Raw genomic sequence first — 27,336 nt, 5'->3', positions numbered from 1 at the left:
TTCCAGGGAGACACGGTGATGGAGCATCAGAGGATGGCAGATTGATCTAGATGGAAACCTCAGATGCTTGGGACCAGCACAAGACAAGCTAAGTGTCTGGGGCTGGCCTGACTGCATGGGCGGCTGTGTCCAAGGGTAGCCTGGTGGACAAAGATGCTTTTCTCCAAGTTAAGCCATTAAATCCAACGTAAAAGCCACGTTAGAATGGAATATGGGCTGAAATTCATGAGCTTATTTCCCTGACCACTTAAGGACCACGTGAGGGGCATGGAAAACCAGAAATTCACAACCATCATGCCAGGGGCTCAACTTTGAATAGACTTTTATAGAGGAGAGGTTGTTGTGTGTTGAATTGTGTCCTCTGAAATGTATCCTGAGTCCCAACCCCCAAGTACTTATAAATGTGACCTTATTTGGAAATAGAACCGTTACAGATGTAATCCAGTTAAGATGAAGTCACAGTGAATTAGGTAGGTCCTAAGCCCAATGACTGGGGTCCTTATATGAAGGCCATATGAAGACACGTGAAGACACAGAATAAGGCCATGCGGTGATCGAGGGAGAGACTGGAGTCATGCAGCAGTGAGCTAGCGAAGGACAAGGAGGCTGGCCGCCACTCGAAGCCTGGGAAGCCAAGGACGACCCCTCCCCTATAGCCTTTGGAGAGAGCCAGGCTCTGTGGAGACCCTGAGTTTGGACTTCTGGCCTCCAGAACTGTGAGAGAATACATGTGGGTTGTTATAAGCCACCCAGCTTGTGGCAGCCCCAGGAAACAAATACAGAGGCCCACAGAGGCAAAGTGCCCAGGACCCACAAAGGTCATCGTGCAGCCCTGGGGGCCTCTGCAGTACAACATTTTTCTCAAGGGTGCGGCGGGACCACTGGGTCCCTCCCTGTGCCTTAGAGCTACATAAGCTTCCTGCTGTAGGAATAGCACTCAAGGAATGCCAGGAGCGTGAATGCCTTCCTTCACTCTTTCGCCCTACTTGTTTGATGGTAGCATTTCATTTACGGCAAAATAAGGTAATTGGAAGGGAGGAGTGAAACGTCCGCTTTTTGCTAAACGGTGGCCTGACTCAGTCATTACCCTATGAGCACAGGATTTCTCTCCCGCGAAGCACTCACCAGCGGGCAGCTGTCCTTCGTGCTATCCCTGGATCTGTTCTTTGCCAACCGCTTCTTCTTTTTGTGAAGTGGCTTGGATTCTAGAATCATTTCTTCAAGCTCAAATGTGGGATCACAATTCAACCTCCCTTTCTAAAGGGGAGTAGAAAAGAAGACACGGTCTGTCTGCATTCCACCCATCACTGAATTTTCTTTTCATTCATTCAGTCATTCATTCATTCAACAAGTAATGATGAACTACCCCCGTGGGATACACGGGTGACCTTTGTTTCTGTTTTCTGATGATAAAAAGCAACACGTTCTCACTGTATACATCATTTGTTTACACATGTGGTCCCCCTGGGGCAACCCCACTCCTGTTAACATCTAGGTATTTCCTTAGGCCCCTTTCTATGCCTGTTTTTCATACTAGGTTGAGTTCACTTTTCGAATCTGATTTTTTCACTTATTATTTTATCCTATGCACATTGTCCTGTCATGACTATCTTTTTTAGAAAAATCATTCTAAATAACTTAAGAATACAATTTCAGCTCAAAACCTGCCCAACTTCCTGCCCTGGTTCCCTGCTCCTCCCGGGGAGCTAGATAGAGTCAGCTAACCCTCAGGCCTGGCCCTGCTCCTGGCCAGGGGCTCCTCCCGCTGTGGTCAGGAGCAATTTAGGTCTCCCTGACTTCTGGGCCTTGGACCCAGATTCCTGGTAGCCACTTTCATTCCTGAGCTGCAGCCCAGATGACGGCCGCAGGTGCCGGTCCCCAAGGGCAATGCAGCCCGGTGGCTATGACAGCAGCTCTGGAGCTGCACAGGGAAAAATCCCAGTTCTGCTACTTCCTGACCTTGTAAGTTTCATGACTTCCTTGGGACTCAGTTCATTATCTGTAAAGTTCAGGTGACAATCATTCCCATATAGGGAATTAATAATATAATATCTATAAAGTACTTCAAGTAGGGCCAGGCACGAAGCAAGTCCTCCCTACAGTGGTGGTCCCTGGGCCTGTTAGGACCTGGGCCTGCTGTGACTTGGCCAAGAAGGAGAGAGGCGAGGCACAGCCTTGGGGTCAGCCAGCCTTGCCACTGGGCCCTGTGTCCTCTCCTTTTACCTGCGTGACGCTGAGGGAGATTTGTAACCTCTCTCTGCCTCAGTTTCCTCATCATTGTGAAATATGGCAGGCTCAGAGGTTGCTGAGGGATCAGATGAGAAGAGTTTGCCAAGCTTCCAGAACAGTGGCTGCTTGACCACGGTGGCCCTTCCACAACTGCCCATTCCCTCTGCTTCTCTGCTGTCCCCTCACCTCCCTAGGATTCCTGGCCTTGAACCCAATTTACAAGAAAGGGTCTCGCTACCTAAGGCTGAACTTGCCTTGGCCATGCTGCCTAATCCACTTGATTAGGCAGTCAGTGCCTTTGCCATGACCTGGGGGCAGGAGGAAGACAGGGACTTTGCAGACAGAACTGAGGAAAGTCCTGGCTTCCCTAACCCCCAGGAACTCCCTAAACCTCTATGGGCCTCAGTTTCCACACTGTGAGATCAGGGCACTAGTGCAAGTTTGTGAGGCTGACATGAGAAAATGCAAGAAAAGCTCCTAGCCTGGCCCCTGCCACACAGTAGGTGCCCAATAAATGTTACCGTTGTTGTTACTGTGTCATTCGTGGGCTGATGGAGTGGAGTCCTATGTCCTTTGCACCTTGCTTTCCCAGTTCTAGAGGCTGGGCCTCATCCTTTCTGTTGTGACCTACTGTGGGCCCTTCGTGGGTTCGCGGTGCCAGTGGCCTCTCCCTTCCCCTGCCTGGCACTGGGCTTTGTCCATCATCACCAACTCCTGGAATTCAACTATAATCCCCTTCCCTGATTTCACACGTCTGTCCTCCAGAAGTTGCCCTCCCCCAAAAAGCAAGTTGAATTTCAGGCCCTGGTCTCTCCAGACCTATTTTACCTGCCTCTCATTCATTCATTCATTCATTCATTCATTCATTCATTCATTCATAAAAATGCAGGCTCTGCCCTGTTTTGCCTGCCACTCATTCATTCATTCATAAAAATGCAGACTCTGGATGTAGACCATCTGAATTCAAGCTCTGTCAATTTCTCACTGGAAAATCTTGGGCAAGTTGCCTAACCTTGCTGAGATTGCCGTTAACAGGATCCACTTCCCAGGACTGGTGTGAAGCTGACACGAGATAAGGCACACAGAGTTATCAGGACAATGCCAGGTACACAGAACATGCTCAGTCCTGTTGGCCATCATCATTCGTTCACTCACATGACAAGCACACACTTAGGCCTTCTAGTGCCTTCGATCGTCACCCATTGTTCTGGGGGCTGGCTCAGGCAAAGGCCAGCCAACACTCCGGGGCCCCCACCCTCCGAAGCTCCCAGCAGGATGGCAGGCGCACTGTGACAGAGTGTTCTGACCACTGATGTATCCCTAGACACCCGTGCAGAGGGTTTCGGGAGAGGCTGAGGCCTGCTCTGTGCAGGGAGGTGGTGGCGCTGGCTGGGAATGCTGCAGGGGCGGCCAGGCTTGGGCTTGTCTTTCACTCAGAAGGTGACATAATTTGCATGTTCCCTGCAAATCTTATGCTGAGATGTAATTCCCGGTTTGGGAGGTGGGGCCTGGTGGGAGGTGTCTGGTTCACGGGGATGGATCCCTCATGGCTTGGTGCTGTCCTCACAATAGTGAGGGAGCTCTCGTGAGAGATCTGGCAGTTTAAGAATGTGTGGCACCCCCCACTCCCACTGCTGTTCCTGCTCCTGCCACGTGACACACCTGCTCCTGCTTCACCTTCCGCCGTGACTGGAAGCTCCCTGATGCCTCCCCAGAAGCAAAGCAGATGCAGGCACCATGCTTCCTGTACGGCCTGCAGGACTGTAAGCCAATTAAGCCTCTCTTTTTTATAAATTACCAAACCTCAGTTATTCCTTTATAGCAATGCACAAATGGCCTAATACAGACAGAAGGCTTCCGCTGAGACTGGCAAATGGGCCAGTCCTTGCTTTGTGCTGTCTTGAAGGAGGGGTAGGAGACTGCCTTGTGGACAAGGAGAGGAAGGGATTGCCAGAAGAGGAAGCGGCCTGTGCAAGGTTCCCGCTAGGAGACAGCACAGCCAGAGGGAGGCTATGGGCCTGTGGGTGGGGCTGAGGCTCATGACCCTGTAGGTGAGCATGTGGTGGGGGGCTTGCGTGTGTGTTTGTATGGGAGTGTGCATGTGTGTGAAGGTATGTGTGGGTGAGTGTATATGTGAATGCATGTGTTTGTGTAGGGTATGTATGTGTGTGAGACTGTGTGTGGGGGCAAGTGTGCATGTGTGCGTGGGAATGAGTGTGCATGTGTGTGTGACTGTGAGTGTGCAACGGTCTGTGGGTGTGTGCAGGAGAGGGGCTGAGGAGGAGCAGCAGGCCAGGGGGCTGCAAAGGCAGGCACCTGCCAACAGGCGCAGGCACACAATATGGCAAAGCCACAGGCTGGCCCTGGCTGCCCTCCAGGGCATCCCAGCACACAGCCTCGGGGAAGGCTCAGACGCCACGCAAGGAAGCGTTAATCAGGCAATCTGTGCCTGATGTGCAGGACTGCATCGGGATTCCTAGCCTTCGTCAGTCTCACCCTGAGTTTGGCAGATCAGAGCCCATGGAGAAGGCGGGCATATTTCTCTGGGCTGTCCAAAACCTGTGTTCAGAAGGAAGTCAGCCAGGGGAACAGGCTCAGAGCTGAGGCTTTGGAAGCCTCCGGACACTACTCCCCAGGCTCGGCGAGGGTCCTGGTTTCACCTCTGATCTGTGAAGAATTGGGGTGCAGCCGCCTGAGGTCACAGAGATGGCAGAAGAGACCCAAACTTTTACTCCCGGCTCAGTGGAGCCTGCTGGTCTCCTTCCGAGGGCACTGCCCCATGGTTTATTTTCTGTCTTTGTAGGCTTATTGGCTTATGGCTCCACAAAACCCTAGCCCTGTGGTTGTCAACTGGGGACAACTTTATCCGCAGGGGATGCTTGGCAATGTCTGGAGACATTTTTGGTGGTCACAACAGAGGGGATGCTACTGGCATCTCATGAGTACAGTCCTGGGGTGCAGCTCAACACCCTACAAGGCACAGGACAGTCCCCATCCCAAAGAATGATCCCTCCCCAAAGGTCATCCACAGTGGGGGCTGCCCACTGTCATCTGTAAGCTCCCTGGCAGCTGGCCCTGGGGTTGTTTTCTTCCCAGGGGTTCAGCTCCTGTGCAGGACAGTGCTGGTGGATGTAGGTGCTCGGCGGACACATAATGGTGACAGTGAGGACAGTGCTGGTGGGTGTAGGTGCTTGGCGGACACAGAATGGTGACAGTCAGGTCTGCGCTTTCACCCACACTGACTTTCTCATTGGCTAGCAGAATAGGGTGGGAAATGGGATGGAGACTGCCTGTCCCCAGCATGAAGTCATTGCCATTGCCCCCGCAGCTGCCCCTCCTGGCCCCAAGGCACACCTGCTGACCCACAGACACACACAAGACACATAGGCACACAGACACAAAAAAACAGGCACACACACACGCAGATGCACAGGCACACACAGACCTATAGGCACACACACACACACAGGCACACGGACACATACAGACATACAGATACATAGACACACAAGCAGGTACACACACAGACATAATAGGTACACACAGACACGCACACATAGATACACACACACACAGATACACAGGCACACATAGACATACAGGCACACACACAGGCATGCACACAGACATACAGACATGCAGACACACAGATACATGGGTACACACAAGTGCACTGGCATGCACACACAGATACATACAGATGCACAGGCACACATAGATGCACAGGCACACACACAGACACACTTCCACACATACCCACACAGGCACACACAGCTCACACAGAGCTCCCAGTTGGCCAAGTGAAACCCTAAAACAATTATATTGGGAGAACAGCGGAGAGCTCTACCTGAACAGCCACTCTATGCTAAGCCTGCCCTGGACACTTTGTCCCCATGGCCTGTTTCCCACAGCAGTCCGAGGGGTGTCTGCAGAGCCAGGGAGCTTTCTGGACTCAGAGGCAGCATCACATCCACCCCGGGGTCAAGGAAGCCTTCCAGCTGGGCAGAGTCCCCAAGGCCAGGCAGGTCTGGGCGGGTAGAAGGAGGTCCAGGCAGTGGGAACGGCACATGGCCAGGCCTGGGAGACAGGGACGCAGCACTGTGCGACCTGCCATTACATAGCCTGTCTAGAGCCCTGCCTGGGAGGGAAGTGGGGAGAAAGGTGGGCTCAGGGGAGAGCAGGGCCAGCCCTGGACCAGGTGGACTGGCTAAGCAGGTGAGGATGCACCACTGCTTACAGGGAGAGGACAGGAACAGACTAGCGTCAGCCAGGTGTGGCTTCGGTTGGATTCAGTGGTGAACACTGGGCAGGCTGTGGGGAGGGTCTGTGTTCAGAAATGTGCGTGTGCTGCTACCACGGTTTGCGAAAAGGGTCTGGAAGCCTGGCACTCCTGGAGAAACTGATGTGGGAAACATTACTTTTGCACCAAAAGGAGTGGCAGAATTCTTTAAAATAATATGACGTGAAACACCAGCCGGGAACGTCTGAGGCTCCCCAGGAACCAGCCTAGTGGGCCCAAGAAATCTCTTGCCTTCCAGGCTGGAGTCTTCACCTCCATTCACATCATACGGGGCTGGAACAGGCAACGACAAAGAGCACATGTTGTGATCTGTTTCCTGCTCACACCATGCCACCGGGCAGGGCAAGGACAGGTGAGCGGGGGTGAGGGGGGCTGTGCTCTCCTCCGTCACAGAGGGCAGAGGTGGCTGAACCAGAATGTCACCCAGGATTTCTGCCGCAATTGTCACTATTCCTCAGGTGCTCTCTGCAATTCTCTCCAGGAGAAATGCAACTGCCCAGCAGGAAGGGACCACAGGAGGCTTCCAGGCAGGTCCAAACTTTCAGCGTCTCTCCTGGAGGACCCAGGAGCCTGCAGCTCCTGCCAGAATCCTCCTTTAAAATGTAAATCCACTGCTTTCACCTCCCTGCCTTAAACACTCCAGTTTCCAGGGGACAAAACCTAAAACCTTGACTGTGGCCTCTGGAAGCCTTTTTGGTGTGGCATATATTCCCTCCTGGCCCCATTTCCTATTATTTTCCCTCTGGTTTATTCCCTTAAATGCTATAAAACTATTCTTTGAAACCCAGGCTTTCTGCTGCCTTCAAGAGTGTGATCTTGGCGATCCCTTTGCCTGGAGGGCTCAGTGCCCATCCCTGCAGTCCTGGTTCCCTCACTTCACCTCTAGGTCTCTGCCGACTCTCCCTAAAAGAAGTCCCTGCCTGTGGCCCTCCCATCCCACCTCTCCCTCTTCCGAGCTTGTGCAACAAGTGCAGACTGCCCTGTCGGGGTAGGTCATCGCCTGTCTTCCTCTACTGGGCAGTCAGCTCCGTGGAGGCAGAAGAGTAGATCAGCCTGCTACCCCCACACCTGGACCTGAGCACAGGGGGGTGGGATTCAGTGACAGAGAGAAGGCTTGGCACCCCCAAAAGACCTACCACAAGGAGGGAAGCTGCACGGCTGGGACCCTGGAAATCAGGTCCAAGTTCACCCCGAATTCCAGCAAGACATGAGCCCTTGGTGCTCAGGTAGCCGTGGCCAGCAGAGGGCTCACTGGCCAGCTGCCAAAGTCTTGCTTTGCACCAAGGCATGGACCAGACCCTGCAGAGGGGTGGCATGACATCAGGTGGGACTTCTACTCACATTGGGCACAAAGCCGGGCATCAGTGCCTTCTCAAACACTGCGTCCCAGTTCATGTCGGCCAAGTAGGGCACGCTCTGAATGTCACGAAGGCTGGACAGGCGGCTCTCAGGGTCCTTGGTCAGGAGCTGCAGTCAGAGGACAAATGAGCTTCCGTGAACTGGGCATCCCTCAAGGGTAGCAGGGACTCTGAAGGATGGGGTCTCACGGCAATTAATGGGCCTCTGCTCTTCATGCCCTATTGATGTCGTGCCCTGTGTGGGGCACTGTTGTTGGAAGCGCCATCTGCACTCATCTCTTTATAGCCAGGGAGAAACTGAGAGGTCAGGCTGCTTCTGCGAGGTCACCCAGTGAGGGGCTGTTGGGGCAGGGACCAGACTTTCAGCCCCCGCATTCCTTTCTGGGACTGGAGCCTGTAACAGGCGGCCTCTCTGATGTCTGCAGAAGCATCCAATTACAAATAGAAAGAATTAGTTGCCTCATACTAGGATTTCCAACTTGGTAACGGGAGGCACCAAGTTGTAATAAAATTTGTCCCTGGACAGCTACGAGGTGACCTCTGTGACCTAATGAAGTGACCTCATTTGTAGCCAAGGGGACACTTTTTAGCTTCTCTTCTAATTGAGTTTCAGCTAATAAGGAGTGACGCAGGATAAGAACAGCCAAAGACTATGACCTGGCATCCCAGCGGGGCTCCCAACTTGCCAAAACCCTGCAGCTTATCTATTGAAAAAGCACAGGGGCCAAGAATGAAAATTCAGAGGCCTGGCCCTGGGACTGCCATTTAACAGCTGTGACCTTGGGCGAGCTGCTGTTACTTGCCTCACTGCCTCCCCCGAAAGCAGGGGAAATAATGGAGACTCCTCCACTTCACTTCCAGCTCATGGTAGGACGAGACCAAATGGGACTGGTAAGGACCTGGCACATACTTAGAAAGGGGAGGCACAGCAGCATCCACAGGTGGAGCTGGAAGTCAGAGCCCCCTGTCAGTTCTCACACACCTGTCACTGCAGAAATCTTCCAGCTATGCCCATTGAGTGGCTGGAGTTACAGCCCACAGGGATAGCTAGCAGGGGTTGCATCTGCTGATCATGGCTGCCACTCTTTAGGGACTGTCCCAAAACAATGGGTGCCAACTTAAGCAGGTTCCACTTCAATGCCATCTGGAAGTTCACTGTTCAGAGTGGCTGTTCTGAAAACATGCTGATGCCCAGACCCGAGGGCCAGATTCTGAGCCACTTGGGTGGGCTGGGAGGTGCAGGCATTGGTGGTACGTAAGGCTTCCACATGGTTCTAATAAGCAATCAGGGTTAAGAGACACTGACTTATAAGAACCAAGTGATGGGATGTGAGGGCGACCTGGCTGTGACACCTGCCACGCCACTGATTTCCAGGGTTGATTTGGCTGATTTGGCTGGCTACGCAGGTGTGCCCTTGCTCTCTCATGGCTCCATGTGTGTCCCTCCGAAAGCTGTGCACTCGGTCAAAGAGGACGGCCATCCCCAACAGAGGAGGACCGGTCTTCGGTCAAGGGTATATGAGCAGCTGTGCTCCCCTGCTACAGCCTCCAAACAAGCTCTCAAGAACCAGGTGGTGGATTTCCTTTAAAGTAATTTAACTGATCAGTAATTCAACAAGCCATTATAGCCATGTAGGGATTAAAAGCTGGGACCTGGAGTTAGGAGGGTTTGGATTAAAATCCTACTTCTGCCTTTTAATAGCTCTGTGGCATTGATTGAATGATTTTGCTTTCTTATGCCTTGGCTTTCTCATCTCTGGTACTGGGATAATGACACTCCCCCTGCTCACAGGGCTTGAGAGGGGTAAGGGAGAAGAGCAATCACATGGCCTAGAACACAGGACCCTCAACAGTGCTGGCTGCTGTTGTCATCATTGCTTTAAAAACAACTGGGTGCCAACCTCATGCAAGACTCAGCTCCATGCATCATGGAGGATGTGAAGGGAGCCTTGAAGGCAGGGCACCAAGATCTCCTGCCCATGCTGGACTGGAGTGCACACCAGAACCACCTGGAGAACTCATGGAGACACAGAGAGTGGGGCACACCCGGGGCATCTGATTCAGGTCTGGGTGGAGCCTGAGGATGTGCATTTCTAATAGGCTCCCACGTGACGTTGATGCTGGCTGGTCCTAGGCCCATACCTTGAGAACCACTGCTTTATTCTAATAGCAACAGTTCCTGCAGAAAGTCAAGGAGATTCCTTCCTTCCTTCCTTCCTTCCTTCCTTCCTTCCTTCCTTCCTTCCTTCCTTCCTTCCTTCCTCCCTTCCTCCCTCCCTCCTTTCCTCCCTCCCTCCCTCTCTCCTTCCCTCCCTCCCTGCTTCACTCCCTCCCTCCTTCCTTCCTTCTTTCCTCTTTTCTCTTTCTCTCCTTCTCTTTCTCTCTTTCTTTCTTACTTTTTTTTTTTTTTTTTTCTGCTTTCACCCTTGTTACCCAGGCTGAAATGCAATGGTGTGATCTCAGCTCACCACAACCTCCGCCTCCCATGTTCAAGTGATTGTCCTACCTCAGCCTCCCGAGTAGCTGGGATTACAGGGATGCACCACTACGCCTGACTAATTTTGTATTTTTAGTAGAGACAGGGTTTCTCCATGTTGGTCAGGTTAGTCTCGAACTCCTGACCTCAGATGATCCACCCATCTTGGCCTCCCAAAGTGCTGGTATTACAGGCTTGAGCCACCACACCCGGCCGAGATATCCAATTTCTTAAAGGTCATTGAGTGAAAAGACCATGTACAGCAGATTTTAAAAACCCACATGCAGGCCAGGCGTGGTGGCTCACGCCTGTAATCCCAGCACTTTGGGAGGCCGAGGCAGGTGGATCACAAAGTCAGAAGATCGAGACTATCCTGGCTAACATTGTGAAACCCCGTCTCTACTAAAAATACAAAAAAGTAGCCGGGCATGGTGGTGGGGGCCTGTAGACCCAGCTACTTAGGAGGCTGAGGCAGGAGAATGGCGTAAATATGGAAGGTGGAGCTTGCAGTGAGCTGAGATCGCACCACTGCACTCCAGCCTGGGTGACAGAGCAAGACTCCGTCAAAAAAAAAAAAAAAAACAAAAAAACCCCCCCACAGGCATTAAGTATTTATTAGGAGCTCGTAGGAGAGTGACAAGAGCTGTCACAGTTGCCACTGTCCTCCGAGGTGTGCTGATCTGCAAGCACCCCCATAACAGTGCTTATTCCAAGGCATTTGGCATTTGAATGCAGCTGATTTGATCATTTCTACCCCTGGTATGCCATTTGTAGTCTCACCCTTTTGTTTGCTGATATGGCTGTTTCTACACTCACTGTAGCTCCCTGGTGGGGCAGGCTGGCAGCTGCCCCCTTACCTTCCTCAGCAGGGCCACCATCCCCTTGCACCACGTGGAGGAGTAGTGGACACGCTCCACCTTGAACATGTTGAGGATTTCATCGATGGGCGTGGCCGAGTGGATTTCGTACGGCCTCTGCAACCAAAGGACAACAGCCAGAATCAGAGAGAGGGCCATCAGAAGGCACCATCCACACACTTTAAGACTGTGTGATTATGAGGGACGGTTTATTCTTCCTCTTCAAGTAAGAGTGGGTGCTTCTCTTTCACAGCAGAGCAGGTGGCCTGAACCCATGTGCCAACAGTAACCGGGCCCAGGGGCCAGTGCAGGAAGGACCCGGCAGGTGGGTGCTGCTCCTGTGGCCACAGGAGGTTAGGAGTGGCTCACCGAGGTCACACAGCCCATAAATGCCAGAGGCAGGACTCACTCTCAGCAGCTTAACACCAGAGTCCCTGCTCCAGTCACTGGCTTGGGGCACCCAGGGACATCTCCAGTCATAGCCCCCACCTGCTACTGGGCCTTGGCTGCCACTTTCCCTGTCCTGGCTGAACTGGCCCATGGGGTGGGCAGGGCTGAGATGGCCAGTGCCTGGGTGTGGTTGGGCTGAGGGATGGGAGGACTCCAGCCTCGTCCCCTGCCTTCTCGCCTGCCCTCCCCTCCTCACGATGAGGACGTGTAAGCTCTGCTCTCCCCCAGTTTCCGAACTTGGTAGAAAATGAAGCCTCCTGACCATGTTTTCTCAACATTGCTGTGTGCAGTTTCTTGCTTCTAAGCCCCTCTCAAAGCTCGGGCAGACTTTCTTGACTGTGACCCTGGGGACAAGGTTTGGAGTGCTTCTGAGCAGCAGTGCACTCCCGGCCCCCGCTCCCCCTGCCCCGGCCCCCATGAATGTCTCTCCTGGAACCTCTCCAGCTGAACCGCGCTCCAAGATGTTTTCAGGTTGGTATCATGGCCACATGTCTTGGGACTACAAGAGCAACAATTTCCCTGGCATGTGTGGTGGTGCAACAAACTGATCCTGGAGAAATCTGAGCGATGAATCCGCGATTAACCCATATGAAGTTGACTGCCATTAATATGTGCCAATACAATTATTGCTGTCTGTCTCCTCCACGAAGCTGTGGGCTGCTCAAAGGGGGAATTTGACCACGCTCATTTCTGTGTTCTCAGGGCCCCAGGAGTGTCTGCCATCGAGCAGAGTCCCAGAGCACGGCGACGGCGACCGTCTCAGTCCCTCCGCAGGTGCTGAGCGAACACTAACCCTGAGTCAGACACCACACTGGGATTCCACTGCCACCTTGGTCCCTGGGTTTGGGGTTTCCAGGTATACACTGTGAAAAAGCAATCACTTGTACTGGCTGCACTTTGAGTTCTTGCTTCAGAAAAGTTCCAAGAAGAAGCCCAGCCCTGCAAACTGGTAGGATCCGGAGATGCCTGAGTTGGAAACTAACTCCCCTGATCACCATCCTGAAAACCCCACCCAGGGAGGAGCTGATTTCCTATGCATGCGGCGTATGTAGAAGCATCATCTGCTTGCATCGACCTCACTGGCCACCCTCCCAGGTTGTGCTCATTGGACTGTCACCCACCACGTGATCAAGCCCACACATTGTGTGGGTAACACCGTGGCACTTAAGGCTCTGGCTCCAGCCTCATGGAAGCGCAATTCCCACAGCGCTGCTGCAGATAGAGGGTGCCAGCCCAAAGGGGCACGGGGTCCTGATCCCTGGAGGGCCACGGTTCCCTGGAGGGAAGGGACACCATTATCTTTACCAAACAGGGGGCCCTGGAGAAGACGCTGGCCCTGAGGGGTGCGCCTGTGCCCGCTCAGATGTGCACACCCAGAAAGGAGCTTTTTTTCCTGACTTTTTAGCCTTCTCTCTTATCTGTGAATTGAACGAGGGCCTGTCCATTTCACCGTATCATAGGCAGAGCAAAACCAAAACCCGGGGGCTCTCTAGAAAGGTGAATTAACTGGATACACTAACATTTTAAAAATCTTTCTTCAATTTTTAAAAAATCTAATGGGAAGTGGTGACTTCCATGGATGAGCATTTTCTGCCCACCAGTGCGTGTGTGAGACCCCTTCGCACTTCGCCAGAAACGACTACCATAGTTAGAATGATGAGAGCCGATCTCAACTGAAAATGCCCCTTAGAATCGTTATGAACTGGCCGGGCGCGGTGGCTCAAGCCTGTAATCCCAGCACTTTGGGAGGCCGAGACGGGCGGATCACGAGGTCAGGAGATCGAGACCATCCTGGCTAACACGGTGAAACCCCGTCTCTACTAAAAAATACAAAAAAACTAGCCGGGCGAGGTGGCAGGCGCCTGTAGTCCCAGCTACTCGGGAGGCTGAGGCAGGAGAATGGCGTGAACCCAGGAGGCGGAGCTTGCAGTGAGCCGAGATCGGGCCACTGCACTCCAGTATGGGCAAGAGTGCCAGACTCCGCCTCAAAAAAAAAAAAAAAAAAAAAAAAAAAAGAATTGTTATGAACTGGTGACTGTTAACACGACCATTTCACAGAAGACAAAACCGAGGCACTATGTCCTGGAGCTGGGCACCAAGGTGAAAGGCCAGGCAGTGTGAATGGCCAAGGCTCACCTCTGATCACTGCTGTTACAGGGGAAATTGTGTCCCCCAAATTCATATGCTGAAGTCCTAGCCCCCAGGACCTCAGAATGTGACCTCATTTGGACATAGGCTCTTTATAGAAGTAATTCAATCGAGTCACTAGAGTCGGTCCTAATTCAACAAGACCTGAGTCCTTATAAAAGGGGGACTTTAAGGCACAGAAAGACGCACAGAGGAAAGACAATGTGAAGAAGACAGCCATCCACGAGCCAAGGAGAGAGGCCTGGAACAGGTCCTTCCCTCAGCCTCAGGAGGAACAAACCCTGCCAACCACTTCATCTCAGACTCCTGGCCTTCAAAACTGTGAGAGAATAATTTTTGTTTAGCCACCCAGTGTGTGGATCTTAGTTACGGCCATCACAGGTAATGAACAGCAGCCCTCACCGTCCACACACACAGCTCTCACTGGAGGTGGCTGACTTTGACTCTGCTCCTGTGATGAGCTGGTGCCCTCTGTACATAGCGCCTGGCGTGAGTAGGACAGACATGGTCCCTCCCGCACTGAGCTCACTGACTTGGAGGGAGATGGGCAATAAAGAGTGGTCGGGGGTGGAATCAGTGCTGGGGAGGGAATCTATGGGGCTGCTGGGCACGTTTAGGGAAGGGGAGTTCTCTATAATCTCCACAGGGATAGGGGCAGGAGATCCAGAGCTCAGGGCCACCACTGGGAGATGAGCTGGGGCTGAGTTCAGTTTTGGACTTTTTTTTTTTTTTTTGAGACGGAGTTTCACTCTTGTTGCTTAGGCTGGGGTGCAATGGTGCGATCTTGGCTCACTGCAACCTCCACCTCGGGTTCAAGAGATCCTCCTGCCTCAGCCTGCTGAGTAGCTGGGATTATAGGCGTGTGCCACCATGCCCCACTAATTTTTTTAATTTTTAGGAAAGACCAGGTTTCACCATGTTGGCCAGGCTGGTCTCGAACTCCTCACCCCAGGTGATCTGCCCGCCTCAGCCTCTCAGAGTGCTGGGATTACAGACATGAGCCACTGCACCTGGCCATTTTGGACTATTTAGAATTGCTCCTTCCTGTCTTTTTTACCTTTCAATAAACAGCTCTGCCCAACACAGTCCCACCCCTACCCTGAAAACCCAGCTGTTGGAGGTGCAAAGACTCTGGACAACGACGCAGCACTTCATCCCTCATTTCAAACGTCAGGAAACTGAGGCTGGCAGATGAAAAGAGACTTTCCCAATGTCCCCAATTCTCATCCCCTGGTCTTTCTGCAGTGCCACCAGAGACCGAGGATCCAAGCACCCAACCTGAACACCAGCCAGAAACAAATGTAAATGTTTTCCCATCATTTACATTTCATTCCCTATTTCCTTCTTGGTCACTTCAAGGTGCTCATCAATTCTGCTGTTCCACTGGACCTCCACGTGAGCTATTCTCTCTCTCGCTCTCTCTCTCTCTCTGTTTCTTTCTCCCTAATCTCTGTAATTCTCTCTCCTTCTAGAGGCAACCGGCCCAATTACAAAAACAATGATGATAATAATAACTCCGATGCGCCAGGAAGCCAGTGCAGGACATACATTTAGAAATGAATTTGGAACATCATGACTAAAACAAGTTCCACAGCTTTAGGCACCAGGTTCAGCCCTCATCTGTTTGGGTGGTTGTAGAGAAACGTAGGCTCTTTTACAAGAAGATTCACAAATATTAAGATCAATATCCTGTCTGCTGGTACTGATGCTGAGTTCTCACTCGCTGGCCTTAGGATGTGTTGAGTCAGAACACCAGCTGGTAGTTACAAGGTAAAGTAATTCCATGTACTGCTGGTAAAAGCAATTTTAGCAGTGGGACATTGGATATACTTATTATCGAGTGCAGGTGTGTCTCTATTCCAGGAAACTCGGTTTCAAAAAACAAAATGCCAATTAACCAAAAAAAAAGAAGACAGAGGAAAAGAATTGCCGGATGTCTGTCATTTTAACTGTTAAAGTTGAGCTGGGCCTTGGAGACCATCTAATCCAATGTTTTTTTCCCCAAAATCTTTTTATTCAAAATCCCAAACACTGAACAGATGACAGTGAAGAACAGTTCCTTAGGTAATTTAAACCTCCAAAGCCTGGAGAAACACTTTCCCTGCCTCTGGAACTGTCAGATCATCTCTGCAGGGTCCTAGAGTCTGGGAAACAGCTTGAAAACACTGAAAAATTCACAAATGGTCCTTCCTCCTCCTTGAATGGAGATCACAGACTCCATTACCTCCCGGGCTTGTGACTCCTGGCACAGTTCTACTGGCCCCCTTGGTGAGGTTACACGGTCCTGTTTCTCCCGGTTCAGCCCACCCACCCCTTTCACAACCATCGGTACTCAGTGCTGCACTCTCACCTCTAGGGGGAGCTCTGGGTACCCTCCCTGGACTTGCTGGCCTCTCTGTACCTTCAACCTTCTCTGTCCACCCATTCCTAAGGAGAAGTGCTGACTGGGGTCAAAGGCAAGGGTAACACCAGGTCAGGGAGTGAGTAAAGAGGGCAAAGTCCTCATGTCCCCATGGAGTGGGCACCAAGAAGCACAGAATATGGATGGGAACCCATCTCTGCTCATGAAGCCCACAGGCCTTACATGCTAATGGTCAGCAAGCAGGTGTGATCCAGCCTCTGCTCTCGGTACCTGTCTCTAGTGCTTGAAGGGTGTTAAAGTGGGAAGGATGCAGGTTTTCCAGCAGGTTCTCCCAGGGTAGAAGTCCTAGGGAGATGTGAAAGGGGTGAGGGGTCCTTGAAAGCCCACTCCATGGGGGTGCAATGCAATGTGCTAATGGCCTTACACGCAGGATCCCACTTAGTTCTCCTGGTTGTTCTATGGCTGTGGTTCTCAATCAGGGACAACTGTCCCCCAGGGGATATCTGGCAATGTTTGGAGTCATTTTGGGTTGTCATAACTGGGTGGGGAGTTCTGCTGGCATCTGATGGGTGGAGGCCAGTGATATTGCTGAACATCTTAACAATGCACAGGACAGCCCCGCACCACAAAGAATGATCTGGCCTCAAATGTCCATAGTGCCGAGGTGGAGAAACCTGTGCCATGTACTACTATTCTCCCCATTTTATAGATAAGAAACAGGCTCACTGAAGATCACTGAGAGTCTAGGTGGCAAAGTCAGGATTTGAACCCAGACACATATGGTTCTATGTATAATATGACCACGGTACTGTCACTTCCCTGCTTAGGTACCATGGATAGTACCACACTACCTACACAGTAAAGCCAAATGCCTCCAGCTGGCCGCAGGTCCTTTACAGACGTCTCCTCACTATCCTTCTGACCAGTGGGTAGGCCAAAATGTTTGTCGAATCAGCCCTAGCTTCCACTTCTCTACCTGAGCTCACACTATTCCTTCCAACCATTCATATGTGACCAAACTTCAATGTCTCCTCCCTCTGAAATTCTCCCCTGCTCCTCTAAACCTAGGTCAGCAGAACTTCACCTGCATCTACCAGTCTTGTGGAATCATTGCTGTGTGTGTATTTACTTACTTGCATAATAATCAGCATGTCTCCTATGTGCCAGACACCGCCTATGCCCTGACCACATTTTCTCATGTAATCTCACACTGATCCTGCAGGTGGGCCTGATAAACCTTCTTTTATAAATGAGGAAGTCAGGGATCAGATGAGGTAAGTGACTTAGCCCAAATCACAGCACCAAGAAGCACAGAGTGTGGATGGGAGCCCATCTCTGCTCATGAAGCCCATTGGCCTTACTTGCTAATGGTCAGTAAGCAGGTGTGATCCAGCCTCTGCTCTCAGTGCCTGCCTCTAGTGCTTGAAAGACGCTAAATTGGGAAGGACACAGGCTTTCCAGCAGGTCCTTCCAGGGTAGAAGTCCTAGGGGGATGTTTCCTGAGTGCCAGCCATTCATCAGTCAAGGAGCTGGGTAACTAACATAATCAAAATCATTTAATTCTCAAAGCAATCCTATTGGGTAGATATAATTACTAATTTCTTCTTGTTAACACAAAAGGATTCTGAATATTCGGTCTGTTTAAAAGAGTTGCTTAGGATCCCAGATGGGGTACCTGGTTAGAGCCAGGGTTTGAACCTGTGAGATTCCCTTAAGATTATTTTTCTCTATTATAAGGAAGCAGCTTTTGACTGAGTTAAGGGGAAAAAAATTTCTAGCCATTAGAGCTGTCCAAGAGTGAAAAAGATTCTTTCTGGCAGTACGGCGCCCCCTGGATCCTGAGGATAATCAATGAACAGATGGGTGCTCACCTGTCGGAGAGACTTTGAGGTTTGTTGGGACAATGGCTGGCTAAAGATCTGTCCATCTCTTCTCTGTGGATATGGTCAGGGGAAGGGAGATCTCCTCATATCTCTTTCCATAGTGTTCTCTGGAGAGGCAGTAGTCAGAATGCCAGGGTGACTAGGGCACCAAAAGGAATTCTGATGAGTGGCACCTACTTGGGCCTTTTTCTTTCACTCAGCAGGCCTGCCAGGGTAAGAGCTAAGATTCTAGTTTGGCTCAGAGAGAAGTTGGATCCTACTTATGTCTCCTGTCCAGCCTACAAGCTCCAACCAAAAGCACAGGGTTCTCTGCATCAGTGATTCCCAGCGTTTTTGGCACCAGGGACTGGTTTTGTGTAAGACAGTTTTTCCACGGACTAGGGTTGGGGGGATGGTTTCAGGATGATCCAAGTGCATAACATTTATTGTACGCTTTATTTCTATTATTATTATATTGTAATATATAATGAAATAATGATACAACTCACCATAATGTAGAATCAGTGGGAGCCCTGAGCTTGTTTTCCTACAACTAGGCAGTCGCATCTGGGGGTGATGGGAGACAGTGACAGATCATCAGGCATTAGATTCTCATAAGGAGCACGCACCCTAGATCTCTCGCATGTGCAGTCCACAAGAGAGTTTGTGCTCCTATGAGAGTCTAATGCCACCGCTGACCGGACAGGAGGTGGAGCTCAGGTGGTGATGTGAGTGATGGGGAGTGGCTCTAAATACAGATGAAGCTTCCCTGGCTCACCTGCTATTCACCTTCACTCCCTGCTTTGCTGTGCGGCCAGTTCCTAATAGGTCACAGACCGGTACCCAGCCCCCGGGGTTGGAGAACCCTGCTCTGCACTGTGGTCTCAAACCTGCCAATGGGACTTGGCCCCTCTGCTGTCCATAAAGAGTGCTTGGCTCCTTGTGAGGAGAAACAGCTGTTTTCCTGGATCCCTGGCCAACAAGCCATAGTACCAGTTTTCCACCCATTATTTTCAATGCGTTCCAACTTTAAGATCCTAGAACAATATTGGGAATTCCCACTATGACCTTTTTATTTGAGACAGAGTCTTGCTCTGTCACACCCAGGCTGGAGTACAGTGGCGCGATCTTGGCTCACTGCAACCTCCACCTCCCAGGTTCAAGCGATTCTCCTGCCTCAGCCTCCCAAGTAGCTGCGATTACAGGCACTCACCACCATGCCAGGCTAATTTTTTTTTGTATTTTTAGTAGAGGCGGGGTTTCACCATCTTGACAAGACTAGTCTCGAGCTCTGACCTCAGGTGATTGCCCTCCTCAGCCTCCCAAAGTGCTGGGATTACAGATGTGAGCCACCGCGCCCGGCCTCCACTGTGACTTTCTTTCCTCTTTTGGACGTAAGGAGCTTCCTGGATCCTACCCAAGGATATTGTCACTGACATGACTGAGGAATTGCAAGAGTTGGGGGTAACTCCTAAATTTACATCGTCCATGGATAAATACGAGTGTTTTTCAGCACAGCTTTTTGACTAAATCAACTGTTTCCAGTATGAAAAACAGAGAATAAATTATTTGCATAAACTTGTTGTCTTTTGGGTCAAAGAAGAAGCCCGTCAGGAATATCTGGGAGAAAGATTTACAGTAGTACATAACAGGTGGTGTTCTTTCATTCCATTACTTTGTTGCCATGTCAAAGGCCTGGATGCCCCATCATTTGCTGCTTCCTCTTCCAAGAAGCATCGTCCTTAAAAAGAGCATCTGGATCTTTAAGCAGAAAACTCAGAAGAATTAAAAAATAAAATAGTTTATTTGTGAATCAGCAGGGACCACTCCATCCTTGGGGCTTTTTGCCAAGCTATCATCTTTGATTGCACAGACCCATGAGGAATGACTGCGAATATCCTTTCTGTTGGCAGGAGGCCAGTCACGTTTAGGGCAACTGCTCGCCAAGGTCATTGCTGTGATTGATTACATGAGATTAACAGCCTCTGGCGGATGCCTGTGTGCTCTGGTTCCACCCTCATATTCCTCCTCTGAGCATATATATCAAAGTAAACAGCTGACAAGAAATGAACCAAGCAGGAACACCACACAGGCACCCGTCTTACACAGCCCCGCAGCAGCTCACAGTAAACCTGTGGGACATTAATTCTTTTCATTCAGTGAACAAGCTCATATTTTCTTTGCATTTTAAGAATGCAATGTATAGTAATTATGTTTTTGAGGAATTTAGGGGAAATAATTGAGATCAAGAGCAGAAAATTGTTGCCGGACTACGGGGTGATAAGTAATACTTACTTGCGCTCACAGTGTTCATGGTGTACAAACTGCTCTCATCACTCATTCATTCATTCATTCAACAAACATTCATTCAACATCCATTATAACCATGCAATGGGATATCCACAATGAATAAGACACCACCATGCCCTCAAGGAAGGAACCTTCTATATGCATGAATATGCATGTATGCAAATGACTGAAACAACATTAAAATTGTAGTTGGTGGGAGAATCTCGCTCTTTGCCTCTGTCAGCTCTGTGCTGGGCACTGGTGCTGTGGAGACGAGTCTCAGGCAAACCATGTCTCCCACAGTCCAGGAACCCAAGAATCCTAAAACTCCAGCTCCGCTAAATAGACAGAAAGGATATTATGATTCCCATTGTACCAATGAGGAAACCATGGTCCTGAGACATGGTGAAGTGACATCCTTTTCAAATGATACTTGTGCAAACAAATAACACCTCAAAATTAATTTTAGTCAAAATACTTTCTTTTTTTGAGACAGGGCCTCATTCTGTCACCAAGGCTAGAGTGCAGTGGTGCCATCATGGCTCACTGCAGCCTTGACCTCCCAGGCTCAGGTGATCCTCCTGCCTCAGCCTCCCAAGTAGCTGAGACTACAGGTGAGTGCCACCATGCTCGGTTATTTTTTTTTTAATTATTATTATTTGTAGAGATGGAATCTCCCTATGTTTGCCGGGCTGGTCTCAAATTCCTGGGCTCAAGCAATCCTCCCACCTCAGCCTCCCAAAGTGCTGGGATTACAGTGCTGAGCCACTGCGTCCAGCCAAGACATAATACTTTCTGCTCAAATAAAAGTATGTGTTATTACCGCCGCCAAATAGTCCCATTAATCATCTTCAGCTAGTAAATGTAAATGTAATAAAATACAAATACATACTGAATGTCTCATTTTTATAGGACACTGAGTTACATATTCAGGGAAGATGTAAAACAAACAAAGAGAAAAAAGAAGCATAGTCTTCACCCTTCAAGATTTTCCAATCAGCTAGAAAATCAGACATGGAGACCTTGTGTTGTGGGTTCAAAGGGGACAGTGTTTGAAACGACGAGGCCAAGGCGCTTTGATGTTTGACCTGTCACTGATCCGCTGTGGGCCTTTGTGTAAGACCCTCCCCCTCTGGATGCCTCTTTCCCATCTATACAATGAGGGGGTTGGACCAGAAGCTCAGGGCGTTCATAGGCGGCACACAGGCATCAGGACTGAAACCTGGGGGGCAGTGGCTCTTCCACCAGTTCTCCTTCCTGCACCGTGTGCCCTGTCAACTCCACCTGCCCAGGAACAACTTGAGCCCCCACTGCATAGCCCCTGGTGTGCACCACACAGGCGCCTGTCTTACCCAGCCCCGCAGCAGCTCATAGGCTGTGACGCCCAGGGACCACCAGTCGACAGGGTACGAGTATCCGGGGCCTCCGTCCATGTACACCTGGAATACTTCTGGGGCTGTCAACGAGAGGACAAACAGAACATCATTGTGTATCCCAGTTTATGGCCACCACCCCTTAGAGAGGGGACAAAGAGAGAAATCGAGCTTCTTTTTTTTTTTTTTGGAGACAGAGTTTTACTCTGCCGCCCAGGCTGGAATGCAGCGGCGCGATCTCAGCTCATTGCAACCTCTACCTCCCGAGTTCAAGTGATTCTCCTTCCTCAGCCTCCCGAGTAGCTGAGATTACGGGCACCTGCCACCACGCCTGGCTAATTTTGAGATTTTTAGTAGGGATGAGGTTTCACCACGTTGGCCAGGCTGGTCTCGAACTCTTGACCTCAGGTGATCCGCCCACCTTAGCCTCCCAAAGTGCTGGGATTACAGGCGTGAGTCACCACATCCGGCCAGAAATCTAGCTTTTTTGGACAGTAAAACCTGTACTTTTTTCACTATGCCACATGGTTTACACCCTCAGTAAGCCATGAACTGCCTGAGAACAAGTTACAGGCATCACCGGAGGCTCTGGAGTGACACTGCCGGGTGGAATGCAGATGGGACGCCCCGAGGGGGCACGGAAGGGCTTGGTGAAAGTGAAGACATGTCCCTGGAGGGGGTGGACTGGTGGAGCATGTTCACTGGGAGAACTGGTGGGGTAAACCCAGAGTGAAGAAGAGGAACAGAGCCCCCAAGGGGCTGAGAACCTTGATAAATGAACACTTAGAGCTCTCTGTGCCTGGGGCCTATCTCAGGGACAACTCTGTTTTAGCATAGGTGGCATCTAACATGAAATACTCACAATGGGTAAATCCGCAAGACAGAAAGCGGATTGGAGGTTGCTAAGGGCTGTGGGTGGTGAGGGGAAGGTGGGAGCACCTGTTTCATGGGTACTGCTTTTCCTTTGGGGGTGAAAACAAATGGGTTGGAACAAGAAAGAGGTGGTGGTCATATAACACTGTGAATGTACTAAATGCTACTGAGTTTTTCACTTTAAAATAGCTAATTTTATCTTATGTGAATTTCACCTCAATAGAAAAAGTACAGTGAAGGTGATGGAGGCCCAAGAGTGGTGGACCCTTCTTCTTCAGGGTACTGCATTTGTCCTGGAGTCTTTGTCCCTGATCACTCTCCAAGGGGCTGAGTGGTGGGTTGATCTCAGTGCCTCACCCCCACCTCACTAGGCCAGGAGTGCATTGTAGGGTCTAATTGTCCATGTGGGCTTCCAGGAACATTTTGTGAACTGTTGATTATTTCTAGTAAATTAATTTGCAGGCATAATTCCATTTTACAGTTGTCAGAGCAGCTGAAATCTGCCCTGGGGAGTCACAACCTGTTGTGATTAAAACTGTCTCAACTCAGTTTCTAGATGGGCATTCACTCGGCATGGAAAGAAGATCCAGGATGAGTTGACCTGGGGGCGCTGGCTGGGCAGCTTCACACTTGAATCTGACCAGCAGCCACTTTCTAGCTGCCCCCTGGTGATATTCTCCATTTGGTTCACATTTTCTAAGTGCACTTTCACCCATGGGCTCTCCTTTTCTCTTCACAACAGCCTCTGGGGACATGTTTTAAGGGAAGGTTCAGAGAGGGCCAGCAGTATGAAGAGGTCACACAGTCAGGAAATGCAAAGCTGAGATGCACACGTTACAGGTCTGCTGAATTCCTGTTTGAAGTAAGACTTGTCTCAACATTTTGTTCGGTACAAACTACATACTTAGTGCCACATGGTAGAATGGTGCAACTGGGAATTCGAGAACATGCCCCTTAGATTTGGCCCTTAAAAAGGAACTGACATCGTACCCTGGGAAACAGGAAGACTGCCGGTGCTGCTGGAGTTGCTCGTTAGTAATAAGCTACGTACCTTCTCTTTGCCTCAGTTGCGTAGAATGTAGATAATAATAATGGTTTATTCATTGGGCTGTTGTGAGGATTAAGTAGATTAAATAAGATAATCTATACCAAGAGTTTAGCAGGATGCCTGGCCCGTAGTGAGTGCTCCATGAACATCATCAGGCATTACTAACAGTCGAATCATCACTCCAACCTCTGCTTCCTCTGCCATGCCTCCCCATCGTCCATAGTTACCCAAAGCAGAAATCTGGGAACCCTCCTAAATGCCATCCTCCTTAGCCTCATGAACGATCAGTCTCCAAATTCTGTGTGTTTTGTATCTTCAGCATCTTTTTGTCTGCCTCTTCCTATCAATGATAGATCATCCTGTCTCCAAAGTCAGTGATCACACTTGTTCATTAAGCATTGGATGAGTGAATATTGAATGCTTTCCTAGTACATGCTGGGCATTGTGCTGTGTTATTCTGAATCCCACCTGGATCCTACCACTGAGCCCGAAGCTGAGCTTGAGCCTACAGGGACTTCCTTCCCTGCACCGTTGTGTGTGCCTGTTCCTGTTCTCAATCCTGAGGGCTCAAGAGAGAAGGAGTCCCGTCATGCTTGTCTGTGTGTTCCCAGGGCCTTGACAGCTGCTGGCCCAGCCCACAAGCTCCAATAGCGCAGGGTGCACCCAGCAGTGCAGAATGGCTGTGTGTGCTGAGATGTTCCCCATCAATCCTTGTCACACCTGGCAGCCCCAAGTCCGTTTAGAACTCAGGATAGAAGCAGCAGCAGAGTGATCCTGTCCTGGCTGTCATGCCCAGTCAAGCGACAGATGTCTGCAGTCCTAGAGAGGGTAACATTCCCTCCCCCTGCCCCACATACACACTTGGAGCTGATGATAGAACACAACAATACTGATGTCATAATCCCTGTGCCACCAGAATGATGTCACTGGCTGCTCAGAATCCCAGCACTTAGACGCGAGAGAACTATACAGGTTTAGAGCTAGAAGGACAGGTGTGAGCCACATATCTGAACAACAGCAACCATGATTTACCAGCTGCCATGTTAAGGATTACATGTGTATTACCTCTTTAGTTCTCCCCCAGCCACCCAACAGGATAAACGCTACAATGATCTTCATTTTTCTGATGAGGAGGCAGAGGCATTTGGAGGTGTAGTGGGCCAAATCATTGCCCGCTAAAAGCTATGTTCAAGTCCTAACTCCTGGGACCCGTGAATAGGGCCATATTTGAAAATAAGGTCTTTGTAAATGTAATCAAGTATCTCAAGATAAAATCATCCTGGATTTAGATTGGGCCTTAACTCCAACGACTGATGTCTTTATAAGAGAAAAGAAAGACCTGAGACACAGAGAAGATGGCCAGGTGAAGACAAAGGCAGATAGGAGCCATGCGGCCACAAGCCCAGGAAGGCCTGGAGCTCCTGGAAGCTGAAAGAGGCAGAAGAATCCTCCTGTGGGGTCTTCCGAGGGGCACATGGCCCTGCTGGCCCCTTGATATTGGACTTTCAGCCTCCACAACTGTGGGAAAATGAATTTCCATTGTTTCAGGCCACTCGGTAGTAATTTGTTTTGCAGCCATAAGAAATGAATACAAGGGGTAAGGAACTTGCCAAGGTCACCCAGCTAGCATAGCAGAGCTGGGATTAGCACCTCTTGGTTTTCTGACTTCAGGGACCTTTCCCCTGTTCTGGGTAACTGACAGAAGTAATTGAGTTACCCGGGGATTGGTGCCCTGGTACACCCTTCCACCCTCCTTCCTTCCCTCCCAGGGCCTGGTGCTTAGCCCAGTATACAGAAGGCACTTAATAAATGTGTGGACTGGCTCTTTCACCCTGATGCCATAGGGCTTGTCTGGCTCACTGATGTCTGCATCAGAGGTGGAAACAGCTCACAGCATCTCGAGATGTCAGCATCGCAGGGCCGAAGGGTCCTGTGAAACTCATCGTGTTCACACATGTCCTTGTTAGAACCGGACACTGGACCCGAGGAGGAAGAGGGGCTTGCCTCAACCACCCAGTAGTGCCTCTGAAGTCAAGTCTAGAATTCTTGGTCCTGACTCCGAGGTTCAGGGAATTCCCATGACTGTCACAGTGATACTCAGCTGCCAAGTCTGCATGATTCTACCTCCTAATCGCGTGTGTGCCCTCCCTTCCTCGCCAAGTCTGCATGACTCTACCTCCTAATCGCGTGTGTACCCTCCCTTCCTCGCCACGTCTGCACGGTTCTACCTCCTAATCGCGTGTGTACCCTCCCTTCCTCGCCACGTGTGCATGACTCTACCTCCTAATCGCGTGTGTACCCTCCCTTCCTCACCAAGTCTGCATGATTCTACCTCCTAATCGCGTGTGTACCCTCCCTTCCTCGCCTTTGCTCACATGCTGCTCATGTTCCGATGCTCACTTTCCCTTCTAGTACCCTAGGACCAGCATAGCTTCCAAGCTGGTCCTCTGGCCCCTGAGACTCCTCCAATCTGTCCTTCTCACTGCTGACCGGGGGGTCAGTTTTCTGACATGCCACAGATGATGGTATTCCCTGCTAAAAGATCTTCCCATCACGGTGGCTGTTTCATAAACTGTGTTGCTTGCAATGCCACTGGCTCCATGTCCTTCCAGCTCTAAACCTGTGTAGTTCTCTCGCGTCTAAGTGCTGGGATTCTGAGCAGCCAATGACATCATTTTGGTGGCACAGGGATTATGACATCAATATTGTTGTGTTCTATCATCATCCTTGGAGCCTTTCGTGTGCTGATGTGCTTTGGTGATGTTCACAGAGGCCCAACTCAATAGCAGGCATGGCTTGGAAATGTATTTGACTTGATCCTGGAATCTTTCCTAGTTTTAATTTTTGGCGGAACACAAAGTACTAGGGGCTGGGGACCAGTCTGGCCCAGAGGGTAGTTCAAATCCACAGCCCAGCACGGAGGCCCCAAGCTGTCTTGTGCTGCCTCGTTTGCCTGGCTCCATGCTGAGTGCTGTTCCTGGAACACCCTCTCTCTGTCTCTGGTCCTGCCACTCTTTCCCAGCTCACAGAAGGTGCAGCCCTAGGGTTACATCCTCCAGGAACCTACCATGTGCCAGACAAGGATCTTCACAGGTACAGTGGACTCCTCAGAATAAGTCTCTGCTGTTATCACTTCCTTGCCGTCTCCCCCCTACCCAAGCCAGATAGGGGCTTCCTCGTTTCCCCCATGCTCTTCATCTCCTCATGCATTTTTGCTTATCTGTCTCCCTTTTCTCTTGACTGCAAGCTCCTTGAGGGCAGAGACTGTCTTGTTCTCTCTGGTGCCTCATCCCTTGCCTGGTACCAAGAAGATACAAAGGAAAAATCTGTTGACTGACTAAATAAATAAACGGTCATAATAAAAATAGCAAACACTTCTATTGCCCTTGTTGCGTGCCAAGCACTGTCTAAGATCTTTACATCCTGCTAATTAAAAGAGTTAATGTTTAAGGAGCATCTGCTCTGTGCAAAGTCTTGTTTTAAGAGTACTGATTCATCTTCACAACAACATAGGCTTTGAGCTGCTGCTCAGGGTTCTTGCAGAGGAAGGAGCCAGTTGCTCTGGGATGACACAGAAAAGGCTGGGACTGAGGACCCCCTGGGGCACCTGTGTGATAAAGGCAGCTCTAGGGGCAGCAAACAACAAACCAAGCAGATAATCGGGGGAGGGTGTAGCTATGCCCAGAAAGGTTGTCCAGGGTCCAAGACCTA

General features: G+C 50.4%; 1 protein-coding gene across 12 annotated transcripts in view; it reads right to left on the bottom strand.

Moving 5' to 3' along the window:
- The window catches only part of LOC105483926 (serine/threonine kinase 32B), a 408,729-nt gene that overhangs the window by 29,531 nt on the left and 351,862 nt on the right, over positions 1 to 27,336 (bottom strand). For all 12 annotated transcript variants that reach the window (XM_071093883.1, XM_071093889.1, XM_071093886.1 and 9 more), the window contains 4 exons: positions 21,684 to 21,787; positions 11,221 to 11,337; positions 7,871 to 7,996; positions 1,126 to 1,257 (listed from right to left, as the gene is read on the bottom strand). In XM_071093883.1, coding sequence (XP_070949984.1) covers positions 1,126 to 1,257; positions 7,871 to 7,996; positions 11,221 to 11,337; positions 21,684 to 21,787 — 479 coding nt within the window. The remainder of the gene's footprint in view (positions 1 to 1,125; positions 1,258 to 7,870; positions 7,997 to 11,220; positions 11,338 to 21,683; positions 21,788 to 27,336) is intronic.

The sequence above is a fragment of the Macaca nemestrina genome, chromosome 3 (genome assembly GCF_043159975.1).
Source record: "Macaca nemestrina isolate mMacNem1 chromosome 3, mMacNem.hap1, whole genome shotgun sequence".
Lineage (NCBI taxonomy): Eukaryota > Metazoa > Chordata > Mammalia > Primates > Cercopithecidae > Macaca > Macaca nemestrina.
This window is presented reverse-complemented; position numbering and strand designations above follow the sequence as displayed.